Raw genomic sequence first — 21,604 nt, 5'->3', positions numbered from 1 at the left:
GCTCTGACTCTGTACTCATTTTTTCCTTAGTTCTTTGGTATGAACAAGTTACAATTGAAATCCTCTTGTAGAGAGTAACTTAGACTGTCTATTATGCTGTGACTGTCTCATTGCTGCCTCTTCCCCAGGAAACACAGCAGAGGCCACACAGAGTACAACAGCATTTAATGGTCAGAAACAGTTGTACAGTGTTACAATCAGCCACAAAAATTGTGCCTAGAGGACAGGACCCAATCCTTCCCCATACTTGACAAAGCAGTATTGGACATGAGCTAGCATGTGGCTGGGCCCACGTCCTCATCCCCAGGGCCTGAGGAGAGACCACCATCTAATATCCCCTAGCTACCACTCTAGACATCAGAGGAGGGGTATAAACCCCACATGCAAGAACCCCTTGTCCCCAGTGTCAAATGGGACGGGGATGTTGAGATATAATTAAGGGGAAACCCTATTTATGTAAGCTGTTAACAGTTCAAAGGGGTAGGCATTACCCCTGTTCTCCATCTCCCAAAGGGGCTCACTTTCCCAGCTTCTTCATCCGTTCATCAATGTTGGCAAAATTCCCCTCGACTGTGGACAGGTTTTCACGCATGGTTGTCTGCACCTAGAAAGTGATATGGATGTTTTACTCTGTCAGGTTCAGGTGCTTACCTGAATGAGGACCTAATTCTCTTAGGACAGAAGTGACATGGAAACACAGCTTATGGGCTCCAGAGCAGGGAGGTTCTCAAACTACCCTTGAAGTACCATGGACCTAACTCGGTCTGCCAAGCAGGCAGGACTCTTAAGAGGGCCAAATAAGGTTTTGCTGAAATAGGGTTTCACTGGTTCAAGACTTTGGAAGACTGCTCTAGAGGAAGAACATTATACCAAGTACTTTATATGTTTTTTCACTTATTTTGATGGCCCTGTGATGCTGGTCTCTTAACTTTAATACTCCTTCCCCCAGCACTGAAAACTGCCTCCAACAGAAACTGAGGACTCTATGCTCAGCACTGTGAAAAGAATGAAGGAAGAAGGTGAGGCTCGCTGCTCAGTCAGGAAGTGGCAGAACCAGGTCGGAGCCTAGCTCCTGATTTGAAAGCCCGTATTTACTCCCTCTGATATACTGTGCTCAGGAGCATTTGCATGAGGATCCAGGGAGGGTAAAGCTAAGTTGAGAGTACAGAAGGAAACAGTAGCTTTTGGAGGAAAAACCGATGTTTACTGAACAACTCACCCATACTATTTCACATAATCCACATAACTCAGGTAGGTATACTTTTCCAGAGGGTTAAGACAGATTTATAGGCTACGTAAGTTGTCAAAGGTCCCACAACCACTGAAAAACAGTATGGATACAAACCAAGCCTCTGCCACAACACCATGCTACCAAAGGGGTAAGGCAGAACCCTCTGAGATACAGCTGGAGAACCTGGTGTGTGCTGAAGGGGGATAGCAAACCAAGAAAGGGGCACACACCTGGGTCAAGAGGGTGGCGTTGTCCTTGAGGGAACTAGCAATCATCTGCTGTGTGGTATCCAAGTGTGTCAGGAGCTGACCGAACTGCATGGCTACAATAAAGGGGAAGAAAGGTATGGGGAGGTGAGAATCCAAGACAGAGAGGAAGGGAACAAAAGTCGCCTACTTTCCAATTCTGAGCACCCCTGGCAGCTGGCCTCCCACCTTGCTCATGCAGCTGCTTGATGGTGACAAGTCTCTGTACCAGCTCAGGAAGGGTGGAGGCGACAGGGCTCCAGCGCTGTATGGTTTCATATAGCTGGTGCACCTGCAGGGACACGACAGAGCAGAGGGGACAGCCCAGCCATCAGTGAAGTACACACTACTACACTAGGGTGGGGCAAGGTCAACTGGGTGGGGACAGAGCAAAGCACTGCCTTGACTTTTTCAGCTGGTAAGAGTTGATGAAGATAGGGACCTGAGGATTCAGTGTTCTCATCCATTACCATCAGGATGACTCGGAGAACATGAGGGAGCAGGAAAGGGTATGAATATGGGGAAAGATGTCTTCCTGACCTTGCTCTGTGTATCTGCATCCTCTACAGAAGCTTTATGCTTGGCAATCTCATTCACCTTCCCCAGGACACTCTGTAAGCACAGATTTTAAGGTTGATAGTAAGGGCATCCAGGGCTTCCAAAGTCCCAAGTTACCTGTAATCCACTTTGCCCTCCATTTAATACCTGTAGCCGAGCCTCCACTTGGTCCAAAACTGCAAGGTCCAGGGCGCTCACCTTTGCCTGCAACAGCTCTACAGTCTCCTGGGGGTAGGGGTTGGGACAAGCTTCATGAAAGGGAAAGGATCAGACTAGGAAGAAGCCACTTCATATTCCACTGGAGGTAATTAATACATAGCTACAGACCTCAAAATAATTCTCCAAGCAACCCAATCCCAATATCCCCTCTGTAATCCAAACACCCACTGCCTTTTACACTCACCGTAAGGCAGGCTCCCTGTAGACCTGCAGAAAGGGGATTCTGGTGGGGAGAAGGAGGAAAGAAATCAGTGGTTCTAATATATCCATGTGATTACTATCTTCTCCCATCCTTTCTGTTCTAGCTGACAGCCCACTGGTTGATTCTATAACTGCAGCCCTTTCCTGACTCCTCCCAGGATTCTGTAGAATGCTATGGACCTTAGGCTTAGGGTGCAGGATGGAAGGAGGGCCAGACTAAGTATAGGAGAGCACGTGACCTGAGCATCCTGATCACAGCGTACAGTTGCTTCCAGCTCTGTCAGGCGCTTCTCAAGTTCTGCAACCTGGGGGAGGAAGGAGATGAGATTTGCTATTCACCTCCCTGCTGCTGCAGTGGGAGGTAAGATCCTGCTCTTCTCTGCTTACCACTCCCCTCCCCCCTCCCCTCTGCCAAGGGACTCCTTTCCCTGGAACACATCCCTAGTCACAATCTTAAAAATCTTAACTGTAAGTAGATGGGTGAGGGAAACATGAAGAATGAGACACCAAGAGGAACCGGAAGCATTCCCAGCACCCTCTCTTCAGAACTGATCCCTTGGAGGAAGGCGGGCAAGTCTCCAGGGCCATGTTTCCCCTGGTCCCCCAAACAACACTACAAACATACTTACTTTGGCGGCTTGAGAGAACTTGTCCTGCTCAGGCCGAGAATGTAGTTCGTAAGTGACAAGGCTGCTATCTGGCAGGGTCCCACTTGTGGTCTTTCCCCCTGAACCAGACCCTTTGCTGTTCTTTGTTGCTTCCAGCTGCAGCAGCAGGCGCCTGGGTCAGGAGACCAAGTAATAATATCATGACTTGAAGGAGGTGGGCCAGCCCAGTTACTCTCTCTCATTTCTACCTCCTCGTCAGCATTAAGGAACAGCTAGGCCACCTCTTCCCTTAATAGCCCTGTCAGTGCCTGGCTGAGTCCCTCTACACCCCAATCAGCAATGATTTCCCAACCAAGTAGGGCACCCACTTAGCCAGAGCTCCATCGGGGTCAGTGAGGTTGATCGCTGCATCTGGTCCCAGCAGCTTCTCCAGGTGGGAAGCAACCAGCTGCTGCTTCAGGGTTGCCAACTGTTTAGCCAGCACCACAGGGGTCAGCTTCTCCTCTGTGGCTGACTCCTTCACTGTTGTCTGGTATGAAAAATAGACAGTGAAGGGTGGCAAGAGTGAATCAAGAAAAAAAAATGGATCAAGTCACTCGGATGGTTCTGACCCACCTATAGCACTGAATGTAGATTCGTGTATATTCCTAAACTCTGGAAACCTCAGCCCCCTTATCCAGAAGCTTAGGGACTCTTTCTCCTGCTAGGAGGTCCTCCTCTGCTATACAAGTCATAACAGAGAGGGAAGAAAAGTTTCGAGTTACCTTGATTTTCTCAACTTCAGTTGTCAGCTCTTGGACTTCATGCAGTAGTCGCTGATACTTTTGCTGGGGTGTCTCCTTCACTCCCAGACCCTCTCCAAGCTAGACAGCAAGCACAAATGGTGATGTTACACCTCCCAGTACAGGGAGCCTCAAGAATTTATCCAAACCCTGGGCCTGAGTTGTAAGGGTGTTATATCCAACTCAGAATCCACAACACCCTAGGTACAGAATTGAGATAGCTGGAGGCCTGGAGACTCTCCAGAGCCAACAGCAGAGAGACAAAGCATTCCCAACTGCATTCTGCTGGGTTCCTCGGGACCCCCAGCCAGCCAGAAACTCGGAATCTGAAGGTATCCCTTGATCTCCTGCTAGATAGGGTCACTGAACCATTCTCATCAACACACACATACAACAAACCATCTCATATTCTCCAGATTCATATCCTGTCCTCTTGGTTTTTCCAATACGATCTGAGAAATCTGTCAAGAAAAGAAGATGGATTTGAAGGCTTGATTTAGGCCCAGGGCAGTCATGGCCTCAGGTGACAATGAGGGATTCCAGGAGAGATCTCCATGAGGGATCCTTTCCCAAAGCAAAAGTCACTAAGGCCTGAGGACAGGATTCCCCCCCCACCCAATTTTCAACCCAGTCTCACCAAGTCCCTTTGTCCCCACTCTCTTGTCTTTGAACTTGTCATAGGCAGCATTGGGATTGACAATGATGTGCTCCACACTTGTGCTCGACAGCTCCTCCTGTAGGAATAGGTAGTTTAGGCCTGGGGCAGACTCATTCACACCCTGGAACTTCCCCCCAAAATCCCTAAGCTATTAGGAGACTGGGCCCTACTTTCCAAGAGGAAAGAAGGGCAGCTCAATTCCAGGCTGCCGACCCAGGCTCGACCTAGGAAACGGAAGCTTCCTGGTAAATTTGGAGTCTCAGTTGTATAAATATTAACACCCTGGTTTAACTGGGAACAGAGGTAGCATAACCTCTCCACCCACTCTGTACATAAGCCTCTCAACCATCCAACTGGGCCCTCCCAGTTATCTGGCACACACCATGCACTCAGGGCAAGAAACCAACCTGACCTCTTTTAACCTCCCCCTCCCAAAAGTACATTTCCTTGCTGCTGAGGAAGTCCATTTTCAAGTTAACCTCCATTCTTGCTGGAGGAAAAGAGAAGGGATGGAAGACAAGCTATGAACTCTAGTGGTGAATATTAGGATTTTAATATGCTGCCAAAGAGAAGACACCAGCTCTTAGATACAAAAGGAAGGTTGGCTGGCTGAGGGCTTGACCAGAAGCCCTTTCCAGGCTGCCATGAGGCCAGGGAATTCAGGGGATAGAAGAGGCAAGGGCTCACTGTACTATTTTTTAAGGGACATCTTAGCAGCAACAAGCAGAAGCAGTATCTGCTTGCCAAGAGTACTTGTGGGGCAAGGGCCATATGTAAGTCCTGAAATGGAGACAGCAGAGCATCTTTTCAAAGAGAACCTGCAGCACCTGCCCCTTCTCCCTGATCCCTCTGCTGTCTCTCAAGCACTGAAGCTCTTCTATAAACAGGGGACATGGTGATGAAAGCTGAAAGAGATTTTACTCTAGAAACTGAAGCAGAAAGGTTCCCTCCTTACTAAGTATCTACTGGCTGTTCAGATTCCAATAACTACACCGAGACTGAGCGCTTCAGATTGTATGTCTCTCCTTCAATTGTCAGCAGTCCAACAGCTCTCACTATATTACTGAAGGAAGGGGGACCCAGGAGTCCTTTTCTTTTGAGGATGACATCTCCACCTTCTCCAGGAGGAAGGCAAAGTGAGTCTTCTTTCCTTTAACTGGAATGATGGTTCTCAACCCTGGCTGCACAATAGAATCTCTGAGAATATCTATTTTTTTAAAAAAAAGGCCTGGGCTCACCTCTATAGATGCTGATTTATTGTTCTGGGGTAAGGCCAGGGCAGTAGGCCAGTTTAAAAACTACTCAGGTGATTTTAATATGCAGCCAGGGCCCAGAATCTCTGCCTGTGTATGGGGGTGGGGTGGGGTTGGGGTGATGATGGAGAGACATCAGGGAGAAAGAGCAACAGATAGAACCTCAGTCCTTCATCTCTGGTCTATTAGAGAAGGAGTCAGTGTGAGTGGCAGTAATCTTCACAGAAGTGCTGGGCAGGAGGAGGAGATAAAGATTAAGGGAAAACAAAAGGGTTCAATGTCCCACGTGCAAGTGCCTAGGGGAAGAGACAATTCAGACCCAAATCATTATCTCTTTAAACTTCTCTGAATGTTATGGCCAGAGCACCCACCAGCCAAATAACTGTGTGGTCTCTACCTTCTACAAGTAAAGTGTTTGAGAAGGACTCCTGCTCAGGAAAGAAAACCATTGTCTTGTAAATTCATACACAAGAATCTGCTACTTCTCCCTGTGAGTGCCCCAATGGAGGCCAATGAAGTAGAAATCCAATTTTTTTTAAAAATCCTCTTAAAAAGAGGAATGGGAGGTATAGTCTGCAGGCCAAGGAAAAGAAATTAATCATAGCTAACATTTGGTAGCCCTTATTATGGGTCAGTCACTATGAGATGCAAACTTACTTTCTTATTTACTTTCCTATATAGCGAAGGGATGGAGTAAAAAAAAGAGACAAACACACAGAATGTGAGTTTCAGAGGTTCTGGACAGTAACAGGGATGGACAGTGCTTTCATCTCACTATATCTGCTGTAGAAGCATGTTCTGGGTCAGGAGGGGTGCCCAACACTGGCATCCCCACAAAGCCTCAGATGGGCAGCACACTTTAGTCTTCCAGTGGCACCTACTCGACCAGTGTCTCGGAGATCTAGGGACATGGGTTAGGGGCAGTGTCATTACAGTGATTTGTGAAGTGGGAAAAGGTTGTCAGCTGGGGTGGGGCTGAACAGGTTACAGATTTAGTAGAGACAAAAGGACAGAGAAACAGCTGCCCATTACAGCACACCCCGTTAAAAAGCAGATGAAAGGTCAGGCTTCTTACCAGCTCCTTGTGGTTTCCCCAGAGGTGAGAAAATCAAAAGAGTTAAAAGGAAAGGGAGTGGGGAAATGGGGGTGAGGGAGGGGGAAAAAAAAAGACAAAATTGTTATTAGCAAACTGTCACATGCACTACATGATAGTCTTCAAACACACTTCACCACAGGGCCCAGGGTAGCCTAGCAAAATTTGGGGGCCAAGAGATTTCAGCTGGGGTCATCACATACCCCAAGAGAAAGAAGAGCTTGGGCACCTTTCCTCTCTGGTGGTGAGGATGTCATGAAGCTTTGCCATTAACAGAAGCAATTCAGGGTCATCTGAGAACTAGTAGTTAGATATTGAAAGCTAGTGGCATGGAATAGGAAAGTGGGAGAAAGCTGAAGTGGAGAGGACGCTATAGAAATGGCAGAATGTGAGGCAGAGGCTATGGAGATTCTGAGGGCCTGTAGCTGATTGAGGATCCATAATTCTCAAGTGGGGAGTTCATGGCTCAAGTCTTCCTGTCTCCTAGTTTTTGAAGAAAAAGACATTTGGATGGTAGACTCCATCACAATGAGGGTGCTCACACTGGTGGTTTGGTTAAGCAGAATAAAGTACTTCAGCTGTAGATGGTGAGTTTAGGGAAATATGAAGTGCCTCATTGCAGCCCCATTCTCATTCTCCACTGCCAGAGGAGAGGCAGGGCAAATCCTGGTCCCTCATGTAGGCTGGTGTATTTGAATCCATCCTGAATGGTAACTCACCCTGTAGCTCTGAGGGATCCAGAGCAATTCTGCCATGACGTGCTAGCACAGAGCCCAGAGGACACCAAGATTCACAGCTACCAGCCCATGTGCAGAGCATGCTTCTTCAACCCTCTGTTACAAGATTTATAGGGGCTGAACGCTGGACAGGGGGAAAGGTAAGAGTATTTCAAAGAGGCCTTATTTTAGTACAAGCCACGTAGGTAAGACTCCCACTTGCCGGCAAGAGTGGTAAAAAACTGCCAGGAGAGGAAATCCAGCTGTATGTCCTGCCTCTCCAGGAGCTCCATTGATGGGCAGACAGAAGTGTGGAGGGTCAAGGATGGTTATGTGTATATGAAAACACATGGTGTGATAATGCAAAGTGCTTCCTGCTCCAGAGGTTTCAGCTGGATACACATGAAATTCAACCTCTTCATTCCCTGTCTGATGTCAGGGGCCAGCCCAGCCAACAATCCTCTCTCAGCTCAGGGTAGAGGTGGACCCAGGTCCTGTGGTCTAGGCTGGAATGTCTCTGCAGAGTGGGTGTAAGCACTCACAGGTGCACACATGCAAACACATGAGGGGAGGCACACACACCACACCTTTCTCTTACTTGCCCCACCAAGCTAAAACCAGCTTGGTTGAAACTCAAGGAGAAAGAGAGGACAATGGGCCATAAGTTCAAGTTCAAATCACGAGGAACAATCAGAATGGGGGAGGACAGAAAATCAAAGAAAAGGAAAAGTGGCATATTAGTTTGTAAACAGTATATACCACCTCCAGATCTATCCTATGGGTGGGTTTGGGGGGGCGAATGATGAGATTTTAGGCATAATTCCTATAACGTGGAATAGTGACAGTCACCATGGAAACCTAGTACACCCAGCCACCTTGACTGGAAAATTCTAAGTGCTGTGATTCCAGGTACCAGCTTATCTAGTACCTGATTCCCAGTCCCTCTCTAATGAGCTCCCAGCGTCCCCAGGGCTGTTTGGCTAAGTGGCTGTGCCTCAGAGGGCAAGACCTGAAGTTCTAGATAAGACAGGGGAAGAGGCCACTGAAGCTCTTTGAGCCTGTTCAGGCTCTATGCCAACACTGTAGCCACAGGGACTTCGGAACCATGATGACAAAGAAGACGGATAGTACTGTAGAATAAAACTGTCCAGGATGAACCAACATAGTGCTGACCATCCATCCATTTCTAAAGGAGGGGTACAGAAACAGAAAGACTCATGAAAGCATGAATAACCCAAGTTATTACCTTAAAATTGCATATAACACCCCTTTCCTAACCTATTTACCTTTCTTTAAAGGCTTAGCATAGGAAACTATTAAAATGAGTTTTTTCCAGGCATAATCCACACAGAGTAAGGACTGTGGCTGTTCCCCTTCTTTATCACCTTTGTCTGGAATGGCTAATAGTTATTCCTTTCCTCCTAACTCCATTTCAGTCTGAGGAGGAGAAAGGCAACCCTGTTCTAACTCCAGCCCCTAAATGCCTCATGTCTAAAAGCATTCCTAGCCTCCATGTTTCTATCCCATCCTCCATTGGACAGTTTTAATCTGCAGACCTCACAAGAGGAAGAGACAATGATTCATGGATCATAGCTGTGCTTCTAAACCTTGATTAATGATCTTTAAACATAAGGCCAGCAGGCCCCTTAGTGATCCAACTAGGGACTCATTAGAATTTAAAACGATTAGCTACAACAAAAGCACAGTGACAGAGCATTGCATGCAAAATGGCAGATGAAAAAAACATGCAGAGAAGAAGCATTGAATGGTCTTACTTGTGCAAACTAGTGTCCAGGCAAGGTGGTAAGGAGGGAGGATGGGGGAAGCATTAGGAAAAACTCAGGTTAAGTTCAAGTGTGCCAACAGTCAATGAACACAATCAAGCATACTCTATGATATCCCAAACTGTAAGGGAGAGAACCTACTGCTTCTCATTTCAGGCTGGTGGAGTGTCCAGCAGTACCTACCCTTTGGAGAACTGAAGCTTCTGCCAGGGCCCCACCAAACTATGGTAGGTCATTTTTCCCCCTTTCACAGGGCACTGGAGGTAGTTATAGTATAAAGGGAGAAACTAAATTGTTTCTACTGCGGTTTTCTCAATTTATTCCCCTTGCTCCAGCAGTTCAAAAGCCATGAGCAGAATGCGTCACAGACACAAGGCAGGCTGTGGACCCAGGCAGGAGGGAATTCCAACTGGAAATTAGCTTTCTTGACATTTTAAGAAAAGTCTCCAAACAAGCCCATCACTTCAATCAACCCAGGAGTGTCTGAAATGCAGAGAGGAGATCCTCCTAGATTGAGGAGGAAAGGGCTAGCCTGTGCAGTTCTCTGGCCCATTCATTTAAAAATATTTTACTTTCTGCTGAAATTGTTTTCAAGGGATAGTAGGACAATCAGGATCATTTTCACCAAAATTAAAACCTTCTACTTTCCTTTCCCAGCCTCCTCACTATGGGAATTGCAAAACTTTTATATTTAAGTTAAACTAGAAACTACAATCTTCAAGGCATATTAGAGAACATTATTTCCTTCAGCAGCCCAATTTCTTCCACAGTGGGGTAAAGAGAGGAAGGAGGTTAAAAGATGGGGGGCAGGGGGCAGTCAACACTCTTTGCCTATTCTTTTAAACAAAAATCTGCAGACCATCCCCCACACAAAAGGTTTCCTAAGAAGCTAGTCATAGTGGTTGTCTCCAGGGAAAGGAACTAAGTGGTGGCAGGCAGTGGTAGGAAGACAGACTTGCTCTGTATACATATAGTATGGATTTTAAAAACCAATGGAGTTCAAGTTGAAAATAATCTGGAGACTAAGGCAGAGCATGCTGTTGCCAGGAGTTAAGAAGGTGACAGACAACCTCATGGCTCAGCACAATAGTGGTGATATGTACTATTTCTTGTGCTAGGTCTTAAGAGGGTGGGTAAGAAGAGGCCAGGCTGCTGGTGAGAATCCAGGCCTCATGGACATGCAGTTTCTGTCTTAAGTACCACCCACTGCTCTCAAGCTGCATACTCACATAAGTATTAATAGTGACAGAAGCATTACTCAGCTGACTTCCTGAAAGCTGCCCTCCGAAAGCCCATAGGGACACGCAGGGGCCAGAGACATTAGCTAACAGCAGGAAACATCTCAGCAACCCCCATCCCTACCCAAGGCTCCTGTAGCAGATGAAGGTCTCCCCACCCCACTCACTCTTCCCTAGTGACAGTCATTTAGCTGAGCCTTAAGTGATGGAGTATTTATCCTTCAGCTCCTATACACTTCTGTACTGGCATCCTGGGCAATATACTGCAGTAAATAAACACTTATGGTATCCTCTCCCCATCAGATGCTGCTAAAATAGGCTGCTCCGTCTCAGCAGAGAGAAGCAGCCAATCAGGGCTGTACATTCAGGTTCCACCATGCCTGGAATGGGTGTTATCTTCTTTTTATTAAGATATCCCAGTACCTTCAAAAGAAAATTACAAAGTATTTTTTGGTTTGGAAAGGGGACTGCTGTACTACCTATTTGTAACATAGTCAGTCACAAAGGGACAAAGTTCCATTCATTATCTCACCATGAAGGCTTGACTCTTACAGGCAGAGGCCTAGGCCAGAGTTGAGCAGTCTCTGAACTGTGACAGTAGAGTGGAGTCCTCGGCATACACACTCCTGCCCTGTGAGGTCAGACAGCTTCCTAATAAGACACCTCTTGAAGTGACAGGTGCACACCTAGGTGCTTGAGCAATGACAACATCTGCATTATCTCCAGATACTCAGGCTTGGGGGACAGACTGACATGCCAGCAAGTACAGAAGCCACAAGGCACACACCACTGAGAGAGAGGGGTGGGAAGGTGTTCCCCACAAAGTAGGAACCACTTCCACATGGGGGAAATCAAATAAGGAATAAGCGAGTACGCCAAGCCATACATTATAAGCCAGCAACCAGCATTCTCCAGAACTAACCAGCCCCACAGACACAGGACTTAGACACACATACTGAGCCTGTTCCCGCTGACTTTTGGTCACAACTTTATTGAGCTCTCACACTATCTATGTAACCCTAGCCCAGCTGTTTTTGGAAATAACAGAACCTAAAACATATCCTATAAGACATGGTAATAAATCTTTGTTCCCTTTGGCACTTACATACAGAATTTTTACTACGCTGATTTCCATTCACTCAATTTTGTTTCTTTCTTCCATATTTCCTATGCGTATCCTAACTCCCCCATTAGTCTGGGGGATCCTTAAGGGCAAGGACATTTCCTCCTCTGCATTGCACAAAAAAAAAAAAAAAAATCAACACAGAATGAACATATTCAATAAACAATGCTAAGTGGTTCCCGTCATTAAAAGTGTCCACAGCAAATTCCTTCCTCCTCAGAGCTCTTCTTGGATCTGAGTGCTACCTGGGCCTCTCCTATGCTGATATCAAACAGTTATGTTCTTCCTCAAATTTGTTTTGCTCTCACCAGGTCCCTTTTCTTTCTAAAATCTCCAAATTATTTTCTTACTCTTTGCCCAATGGATACTGGATATTCATGTAAAATAGTATTTCTCTATACTTCAAAGTCTAGCTCTTGGTAGGATGCTAATGAACATGTATCAAGTGAAATATTTTTGAATTAGAAGATCTAGGTCCTAACCTCTAGCAGTTTAGAAGTGCTTAGGTGTCATGATTCATTCCCACGGCTAGCATCCAGGGGCTTAACTAAATCACTAGTCCCAAACCTGTTTGGAGATATTTCAAAGGTCAAGGATCAGGTCTCATTAGCTGGAATTCCACTGACCTGACACTCCTTCCTGGCATTGCTCATTGGTAGTTGCAAGACCAGCAAGGCCTTTGGAAGCCCTGCAACCTACACACCACCCACGCTGGGTTGGCATACCCGCTTATTGCTGTGGCTCCCCAGAAACGGGAAAGGGCCTGCCTGAGGGTGAGAGGTCAGAGTCCAGAGGAGTCCTAAGGCATCACACAGTCTTACCGCATCAAACTCCGCTTGGTCATCCTCAGGTAGGTCGCTGGTTTCATAAACATCTGGCTCGTTCCTGGCCTGCAGGTAGAAGCAGTGACCACCCAACTTCACTACGGAGCAATCAACGTCCCTGACCCTGTTCCATTTGAACAAGTTAACAGAGAAGCCAGGCTGTGATGTCAGGATTCTGTCCCTTCTCTTCCACCTGCCCGGTTAACTGCACGCCTGTTCCCATGACTTAAGAGGGATGGGGATGACAGTGGGGACAACTGGGACCTGATGGTAAATGGTGAGTGTAAGTGATGACAAAGACGTTACCCTGAATCTGAAGGGGGGTGGCTCCTTGGCAATTATTATGGCAAAGGTAGACGAGCTATCCTTGAATTAGGTCCTGTACACCACTATCCTGGCACAAGGATTTAGAGTGACTCAGGACCTTAGTACCCAAGATCCTGTGTCCCAACCCCCACCCCAAGAATGTAGGCAGGACAGCAGAAAAGGGTACGTGACGGCATGTGCAGGGTAGGATGGGGTTGGGGTGGACACTCCCAGGAGGACAGAGTTCTCCATCTGGCACAAGAAGGGTTCTGCCACAGTAACCTCTTCCTTGGCAGGTTGAAGGCCATCACTAAGTGGCCTGGTATGTTTCTGGGGTGGGGATGGGAGGCTTATGGGAAGATTTGGAGAGACATGGGTGGTGTTGACGCGGATGGTAAACACTCGACCACAAACGGTAAGGGCCCGGAGACAATTTCTGGGCCGAGAAACCGGCGACTGCCGGAAGAGGGGCCTGGTAGGCCGTCCCAAAGCCCGGCCCAGTCGGGTCTGAGGAGTCCGGAAGATGCTGCGGCCCGTCCGGGAGCGAACGGCGGGAGCCCTGGGGGCGGAGGAGGGGCTGCAGGCGGGAGGGGTCACGGGTTGGTGTCTGTTGGGGGTCCTTAGGAGATTGGGGGCGCGGTCCTGGGGAGCCGGGGCCGGCCCTGTACTCACAATGCCGGGAAGGTCGGCGTATTTAGGGTCCGCCATGGCGGCGGCGAGGCGGGGCTGGGGGACCGGGGACTCGGCGGAGCCGGGGCCGGTGTTCGGGTAAGGGACAGGCTGGGTCCGGGTCCCGGGCTAAGGCGGCAGCCAAGGGAGCGGCGGAGGAGGTGGAGAAGCAGGAAGTCTCGCGATATCAGTAGCACAGGAGAAGGGTAAAGCAAAAATCGCGAGAGCAGCCCGCTACCACACCCCTGGAGAGGCCGGGGTTGGCGAGAACGAGGCCAGGGAATGAGGTAATGGCGTGGGGGGAGCCGCCTAGGATTGTGGGATATGTAGTCTTGACCGACCCGGGATTGGGCGGAAGGCGACCCCCACCTCAGGCACACGTCCCAAGCCACTTAGTGATGGCAGTTATTTCATCCAACTTATTTTAATTTTTACATTGTCTGTGAAAAGAACTTTTATAATTCCTGTTTTTCAGATGAATAAATTTGCACTTCCAGAAATTAAATGACTAGATAAAAATAACACAAGTAGGCATACTGTGTTAGTATGTAGGCAGAGCCAAGACTTCAAAAACAACAATAGCCAACAACAAGTAAACTTTAATAAAGTCTCAGTCACTTTTAGAATGAAAAAGTTTAGCAATATTCTCAATTTAGAGCTGTCAGATAAAATACAGGACGCTAGTTAAAGATGAATTTCAGCATAAGCAACTAATAGTTTTTTTTAGTATAAGTATGTCTCATACCATATTTGGGACATAATAACAAAAAAATTAGATGTTTTAAAATCTGAAATTCAAATTTAACTTGGCATCTTGTTTGTTTTTCAAACCTGGCAATCGTATCTCAAGTTCATATATAGGTAAGTGGTGGCTCTATGTCTGAGTACCCTTTGTGCTCTTAGTCACTTCACTGTTTTCAGACTTTTGAATTTAACAGTTCAATAAAATTAAAACAACAACAACAACAAACCTTTGCGAGGACAGCTATGGTATTGTTACCTTCATTTTGCTAAGTAAGCACATTTAAAAAAAAAAAGAAAACTTACTACTTAACAATTGCCATCATTTCTTAGCAGAAAAGTAGGAAGGACATACTCTCAGAATAAAAGACAGTCCTTTGAAATTTAATAAACCCTGATTTATGAAAAACTACACTGTGTGGTGGTTTTCTTTTGTTTATTTGTTTGTTTGCTTGTTTTGGGGGAGTGCTTATCCATAAATTTTTGTTTCTGACCAGTGACCCTCCATGGACTAGCATTTTGAAAATCCACTAAGGATACCACCCTGGAACCCGTGGGGGCCTGAGGTTGGTATGTTTCCCAGGATGTTCTCTTAGCTTGTAGACTGCTGCAACACTTAGAAATAGTACCAGACCAAGTGACCAGAGAGATGCCTATTTTCCTGAGTTTGGAGCTCACTGTCATTTTAGTGCATACTTTCCTGGCTCCTCCCCATGCCCCAACCCCTCCTTTTCCATAATCCTATTGCCTTCCCATTCAATGTCTTATGCTGGACCCTTTTCCTTCAGTGTCCTTAAGATTCAAGGTGGGTATAGGTCCAATTTGGAAAACCCTCTCAAGCTGAGTTCTGAGTGGTTAGATCTTGTCTGGCGAGGCCATCATTCTCTCGCCTTGCCTCAGAGTGTCTAAGTGACCTTAAACAATAGCTAGGCAGAACCTCCATCCCTTCCTCCCTTCTCCCATCACCCTGCTCCACCCCTTGGCCTAGAGCCTCAACTCCTGCAGTCTAACTCTGTTGGCCAGCAGAGGCCTGTGATATGGAGAAAAATCAATTCAGCCAGTTTCTAGATGATTCTGCCCAGGGGCTGCAGTAGTAGTCTGACCTAAGGGGAGGAAGGACAAGGAATCTCTAGGCTTCACTTTTTTTTTTTTTTTCAGGGAAGGGAAAGAAACAGAGAGAAGGCCTGAGGAAAGAGGCTGGGATGCTGGGACTCTGTCCAATGGCGACTGGGACAGGAAACACACTCATATAGGTTCCTAAACCTGCCTAAAACCCAAATGCAGATGTCTGCCCTGGAAGTCCAATTTTAAAGTCTCTCTGGCCTTACCTGTCCCCATCACCACCCCTCCTTCACTGCTTTCTGACTCCCTTCCTCTTGCAAAAGTTACTCCTGCCCACCTCCATCCCAGGCCCAACCTATGAAGCAAAAATGAGAATCTTATCTGTTTTTGAATTCTGATAGCCCAGAATGGGAGTTCATCTTCCTTCAAACTGGAGACCTGGCACGTATGTTGGGGACAGAGTAGAGTGCACCTCTGAACGTAGAGGGGATGGGAATAGCCAGACATCTCCTGATACTCTTCAGTGAAAAATAGGACTTGGACACCCACCTCCATAAGGGTACAAGGAGCTGCCCTTGATGGTTGAGTGGGTTGGAAATCAGTGCGAGGCGTGTGGGGAGAGGAAATGAGAAGTATGCTCCCAATTTGGAGGGGATTGTGACAGGGGCGGAGGATGCCCTGGGGTAAAGGGGGTGGAAACGCTGATGATTCTCTCCCCTAGACAGGCAACAGGCTCACAGCAGACCCCTTATTCCTTCCAGAAGAGTGGAGTCTGAAGGAGGGACAGACAGGTAAGGGATGCAGTGAATGACTTGGGTGGGGAAGGGGTGAGGGCAAGTTCATCTTCGAGAGGTAGGGGTGAGGAGAGGAGGCAAGAAGAGAGGAAAGGTGCCACCACTCTAAGGTGGACACCCAGGGCCAGGCGCCCCGCGAGGGAAGCCCCGCCCCGCTCCTGGGTCGCCGCCCCGCCCAGGCCCGCAGCGCGGCGCTGCAGCGCGAGGGGCGGAGAGGCAGAGCTCCGCGAGAGGACCAGACGCCTAAAGTCGCCAGCATCCCGCTGCAGCAGAAGAGAGGAAGTGCTCCCGGGCCCTGCTCCTCAGCCTTCATCCGGGCGCTCCCAGAGCATTCTTGGCCCGAGATCGAGCACCTGTCCTCCGACTCGGCCTCTGCTGAGCTCCCGCCTCCGAAGCACGCACCACCCCTGCCGCCCAAGAAGTGCCCAGCCCCAAGACGGCGACCACCATGGCAGAGACCAACAACGAATGTAGCATCAAGGTGCTCTGCCGATTTCGGCCCCTGAACCAGGCCGAGATCCTGCGGGGGGACAAGTTCATCCCCATTTTCCAAGGGGACGACAGCGTCGTTATTGGGGTGAGTGCCACCCCAGGAGAGAATTTCGGGGAGGGGGCGGGAGGTTGAATCCTACCCCTCGCTGGGCCTTAAGCCCTGTTTGTCACTCTGCGCCCCCTCCCCGCCGCTCATCCTCCATCCTTTTCGCCGCAGCCCCTCCTCTCCCCAGCATCAGGATGGCTGGGTGTGGCCTGGCCAGGCCTGAGGCCCAGTCTCCGCAGAGTGGGAGGGGGCTACTTCCCCGCGATCAGGTCACCCAACTCCCCTTTGCTGCCCTCTGCAGCGTCCCCACCCTTTAGAGCCAGTCCCATGTTTTTCTGATGTTTTGCCTCTCCCCTAGAGGAAGCGCATCTTCCCTTTGTTATTGGCTCAGATCTCTACCCCCACCTCCCAGGAAGGGAGGGGGAAGACTAGTGGATGGACTAGATCGAATGTGGGCAGCCCAGGGTCTCTGCGGAGATATAAAAGAGAATGGGCTCTAGGACCAAGCCCTCCATAATCTCTTGAAGTAGTTAATGCCTGGACTTGGGTGGGGAGGGCACAGGTCTGATGAAGGATTTTCTGAGAAAGAAATACATTGATGACACACCCAGGTTTTTTGGTGGGGAGCCTCTGGGGTCCTAAGGAAATGTCTGCCCTTCTCTCCCAGGTACAGTAGGAAGAGGATTTCAGACCCACCCAACTCCCCTTAACAAATAAAAATAACCAGACCCTGAGATCCTAACAAGTAGTTGCTTATTCATCCTTTCTCTTGATGATCCAATAAAAAAGTAGCAAGCCACCTCTACCTCATCATGGCAGCCTCATGGAGGAGATCTTATGAAGAAGGAAAACTAGTATTTACTGTGTGCTTGTTACTCTACATTTATTATTTAACCCTTAAGACAACATTCTGAAGTAAGCGTTAATATTTCCATTTTACAGATGAGGAAACTGAGGCCCAAAGAAGTTGAATGACTTTCGCAAGGTCACACTGTTAATTCATAGATCTGAACCTAAATCTGTGACTCCAAAACTCATGTCTTTTCCTCTGTGTCACACTGCCTGGACCTTTATCTGTGGTGGCCCAAAGGGAATTCCTCACTTACCCCTCCTTTGCTAGGTTGGTAGGGATTGTCAGGCTATGGGGCGAAAGAATTGGGGTAGAGTCCAGTAGTGCTTCAGGGGTGCTAGGCCAGGAAACTGTAGCCAGTTTGAGAAGGGAGGGGCACATATGAGGGCAGTCCTCAAGGTCAAGGGCACTTCTTATGTGTCTTTGATCCACATACTTGGCCCAAGGCATGCTTGTTAAAAGAATGAAGGAAAGAAGGAGAGGGAGCCTGGGCATTCTGAATCAGTGAGAATGGGACTTTTGAGTAAACATGCCTTAGTAAGAGATCTGCTTACATGCCCTGTCCTCAAGGGCCTCAGTCTGTCACCACGCTGAGATCTTTCACCCACACTGTGAACTCGAACGGGTACTTTTTGCCATGTGTGTGTGCTTATGAATGTGTGTGTTTACCACATAGAGAGGGCCCCTATCTCTCTCTGCTTCAGGGACCTTAGGCCTTACACTCTGGTCAGTGGATCAACTCTGGGGGACTCCTCTATGAGTAGTCTGGACAGCAGGCATTAACTATGAGAGATGGAGCTTGAGGTCCCTCTGAGATATAAAGGCTGAGAAACAGGAGGGAGGTGGTTATGGGGGAGTAAATCCACAAAAGGCTTCTACTTTTAAGCCCTACTTCCTTGCTGTAGGTTTTTCAGGTAAGTCTAAACCAACTCCTCTAGACTCTCTGGGCTGTTCATTCTGGCCAGGTGAACATGAGGCATGGGATGATGTTGGGAGAAGGAGTTGTGGTGTTGATCTGTCCAATTTGCCCAGCTAAACAGGAAAGACACCGTGGAAGATGGGGTAGGAGGAGAGGCCCAAAGCCCCCTGCCAGTTCAGATTTTATCTTAGCTCCACAGCTGGTCCTTCCTTGTCTGTTTTGCCTGATATTTGCAGGGCTGTACCTTTGTCTCACTCTCTATCTTCCCTTGCTCTAGCCCTTCCTGTCAATCTCCTACTCCAAGATAAAGACTTACGGGAGGGGGGCGGGGACGTGCATTTTGGCTCAAGCAGCATCCTTAGAGCTTGTCTTCCCAGCCTTGCTATTCATTCCTCACTCAGGAGGATGAGGGCTATAAGAGAAGTGATTTTTGAGGAGACCCTTGAGGGTTCCAACAAGTGAAGCAAATTTCCTTCCCCCTTTCCTCTTTCCTCCTCTAGCTCCCTTTGGGGCCCAGTGTGTAGGAAACTCTCTGAGGAATTAATGGTGGAAGCTGCTTCAGGATGTCTGGGAACGTGAGGGAAGAGTGAAGGTGGGAGAGGGTGATCTCTCCACATCCAGCCTCTGCTCCTTTCTCTAATGGCTCTCTTCTTTGCTCCTGCAGCACTGCGGCTAGCTATGGCTTCAGAGCCCCTAATGTTTGTGGGCTTTATCTGCTTGGCAAAGGGTAGAAGAATAAGCTGGAGCCTTATCCCTCCCCCACTTCCCCGACTTCTCCCAGGAATTTGGGGGATGGGGCTTAGCCAAAGTTAATGGCCTGAGTCATAGTAGAAGAGTGTTGGGGGTCACTGTCTGTGTGTTCTCTGTACCTTGTTTTGCTCTTTGTGTCGATCAGAATCCACTGTGACTTATTCACTGGACCCATTTAAGTGTCTCTCTTTCTTAATCTTGGTGGTCAGAGCATCCTGCTTTCTGGGCTGCTGCATTTATACCAGATGTGGGAGGGGTGACAGTAAGGAAACACACACACACACACACACACACACACACACACACACACACACACTTTCTTTCTCTCTCTCTTTCGTTTTTTCCTCCCCCTGCCCCCTGCCTTTATTCAAGTACCTACTACCCATTCTATCTCCCTAGGCCTCCCAATGGTTAAGTAGGTTCTTCAGGAGGCAAAACCCCAGGACCACCAAGTACTTCATTTGAAAAAGCTATGTTGGGACCTGCAGCATTATTGGAGCAGAGTCAGTATTATTTTGGGTAGCCCAGGATTCCTTTGATATCTGAAGAGGAAGAGCAGGTCTCCCCTTAGTTTTGGGAGAGTCTCATAAAGGAAAATGGAGAAGGGAGGTATGTTCTCTGTGGCCAGTGTCTCTCCAATATAACTATGGCAACAATCCCCAGGGGTGTCACCATGGAAATCAGGCCTCCTGCTTTGAAGTTCAGCATCTACCAAGCGCTTTACTAAGGGTTGAAATGTTGGTCATCTTTGGACCCTGATTGTAGGCCCTCCCATTAGCTTTAGTCAGCACACTAATGGAAAACTACAGGTAGGTGCTGGAGACACAGATGGACAAAGACACAACAGGAGTGGGGTCAAAGGACAATGGAGAGCCCTGGTCTGCGCGACTGAGGAGAGGCTCTCTGGAGAAGGCTGTGAGGCGTGCTTAGACTGCTGTGGGTGGGAGAGAGAGTGGGTCTCAGGGGCATTCCTCCAAGGCAGAGGGCCTCCCTGAGCTTTTCTGAGGTATCAAGTCATTCAGTCTCTGATGTTGCACCAACTTATGGGGTCTTGGACTACCTGGAGGTAGAGATGATGAGGGAGGCTCCTAAGAGAGGATGGGTGGGTAAATTGCATACTTCTAAAAATGTGGTTAAGGTTGGAAAAAGGGAGTGATGAAGGGCTTTAATTGTGTCTGGAAACATTTGAAGAATGTCCAAATTGGGGGGAGGGGGTGCATATGGAAGAGGGGAAGGAAAAGCCATGATAAGGATCTGATGCAGTGTTGGCACTTCAGCTCTTGGATCACGTTGGCAGTGTGGGCCTGGAATCAGATTGTTTGGGTTTGAAACCATGCTCTAGCATATCTCAGCTGTGTGACTGTGGGCAAGCTACCTTACCTTTCTGAACCTCAGTTTCTGCATCTATGAAATAGAATAATAATAGCACCTACCTCCTAGGATTGCTGTGAGCCTTAAATGAGATAATGCATATACCTATCATAGTGACAGGTACATAATAAAAACTCCCGATAAGAGTTAGATGTTATTTTATATATGCTGTCTCCCCACAAGCTAGCCTTTGACACAGTTGGAAAGTGGTTAACATTTTCTCTTCTTACTGGTTGTTTCATCCAAACATCTGGGTCCTTAGTATCTTCTAGGTCTCTTCTTCTATCAGTATCTGTGCTAATTCAACAAATATTTATGAAGAATATCCTATGGGCCAAGGACTTAATGGGGTTTAGAGGGAATCCCTGCCTTCAAAAAACTCTTGGTCTACACGGTGATCCAGACTTTGGAGTGGTCTGAGCAGAGGCCTGGAAGTGGGCATCAGAATGGCTTTTGGGGTGCATACACTCCCCCAGGTTCTGACAAGAAACCCCCCACAACATACTACAGTGTGACTCAAAGCAATTGTGTGTCAGTTACTTTAAGATATGTAAGTAATGGTGCTGTTTCCCATGTGAGTAGTCTAGAGGCAGAAAAAGCAGAAAACCACTGGTCTAGTTATTTTCATAAAAAGGTCTAATGAAATGAATTCATCCTGAATATAATTAATAGAAAATTAAAATAAATTTACACTTTAACATTAATAAAAATCTTAAGATAAGGAAATTAACAGCTAGACTTGAAATTTAAGGGCTCAGCTAAGAGTAGGGAAGTGGTTACAGGCCTTCCCAAAATAAAACCCTGGAATTATAATCCGTGCCTATGGCTTTCCCTGCTCATGAGATTACAAAGTGCACCCATTTCTAGCTCTTGGATATTTTTTATCCTCACAGTACTGAGAACGCCACCCTTCCTCTGTCTCTGATCTCTTCTTTCTAGTCTGGGCTGAGGAAAAGGGGTTCCTCAGGCAATAAATATCTTCAGCACTTGGAGAGCGCCCTCCATTTTAATGCACCGGCAGCACCCTTTGGGATCCTTAACTGGGAGTGTTTTAGAAAGACAAACGCGCGC

At 47.7% G+C, this 21,604-nt stretch overlaps 2 protein-coding genes across 7 annotated transcripts in view; one reads left to right on the top strand and one right to left on the bottom strand.

The window, feature by feature from the left end:
• Window positions 1-148: 148 nt before the first annotated feature.
• DCTN2 (dynactin subunit 2) lies at window positions 149-13,825 on the bottom strand. Of its 5 annotated transcripts, XM_019657620.1 has the most exons (16): window positions 13,512-13,825; window positions 12,531-12,599; window positions 9,340-9,348; window positions 6,831-6,836; window positions 4,482-4,578; window positions 4,244-4,305; window positions 3,827-3,925; window positions 3,431-3,591; window positions 3,084-3,234; window positions 2,694-2,759; window positions 2,438-2,476; window positions 2,182-2,259; window positions 2,017-2,088; window positions 1,666-1,768; window positions 1,462-1,553; window positions 149-604 (listed from the first exon to the last, which is right to left on the bottom strand). In XM_019657620.1, exons 1-16 carry the CDS (start codon window positions 13,545-13,547, stop codon window positions 518-520), a joined length of 1,227 nt encoding a protein of 408 aa, XP_019513165.1. In that variant the 5' UTR covers window positions 13,548-13,825; the 3' UTR covers window positions 149-517. The 5 variants fall into 5 exon arrangements, with proteins under 5 accessions (XP_019513165.1, XP_019513167.1, XP_019513168.1 ...); XM_019657622.1 differs by lacking the exon at window positions 9,340-9,348; XM_019657623.1 differs by lacking the exons at window positions 6,831-6,836; window positions 9,340-9,348.
• Window positions 13,826-16,255: 2,430 nt separating this feature from the next.
• KIF5A (kinesin family member 5A) overlaps window positions 16,256-21,604 on the top strand; it is a 29,494-nt gene continuing 24,145 nt past the window's right edge. The window contains exon 1 of one of the 2 annotated variants that reach the window (XM_019657613.1): window positions 16,256-16,682. In XM_019657613.1, coding sequence (XP_019513158.1) covers window positions 16,554-16,682 — 129 coding nt within the window. In that variant the 5' untranslated portion in view covers window positions 16,256-16,553. The remainder of the gene's footprint in view (window positions 16,683-21,604) is intronic. The other variant, XM_019657614.1, reaches the window with a different exon arrangement.

The sequence above is a fragment of the Hipposideros armiger genome, unplaced genomic scaffold (genome assembly GCF_001890085.2).
Source record: "Hipposideros armiger isolate ML-2016 unplaced genomic scaffold, ASM189008v1 scaffold_277, whole genome shotgun sequence".
NCBI lineage: Eukaryota > Metazoa > Chordata > Mammalia > Chiroptera > Hipposideridae > Hipposideros > Hipposideros armiger.
Note: the sequence above shows the minus strand (reverse complement) of the source record. Positions and strands in the feature narration are given on the sequence as shown.

Bases quoted from the DNA above. Each gene is read 5' to 3' on its own strand.
- DCTN2 (XM_019657620.1), bottom strand. From the start codon at position 13,547: ATGGCGGACCCTAAATACGCCGACCTTCCCGGCATT. The intron at 4,306-4,481 runs GTGAGACTGGGT...TTTTCTTGACAG, and splicing joins AGTGGGGACAAAGGGACTTG to ATTTCTCAGATCGTATTGGA. The intron at 1,769-2,016 runs GTCAGGAAGACA...GTGTCCCTGCAG, and splicing joins ATGCAGATACACAGAGCAAG to GTGCACCAGCTATATGAAAC.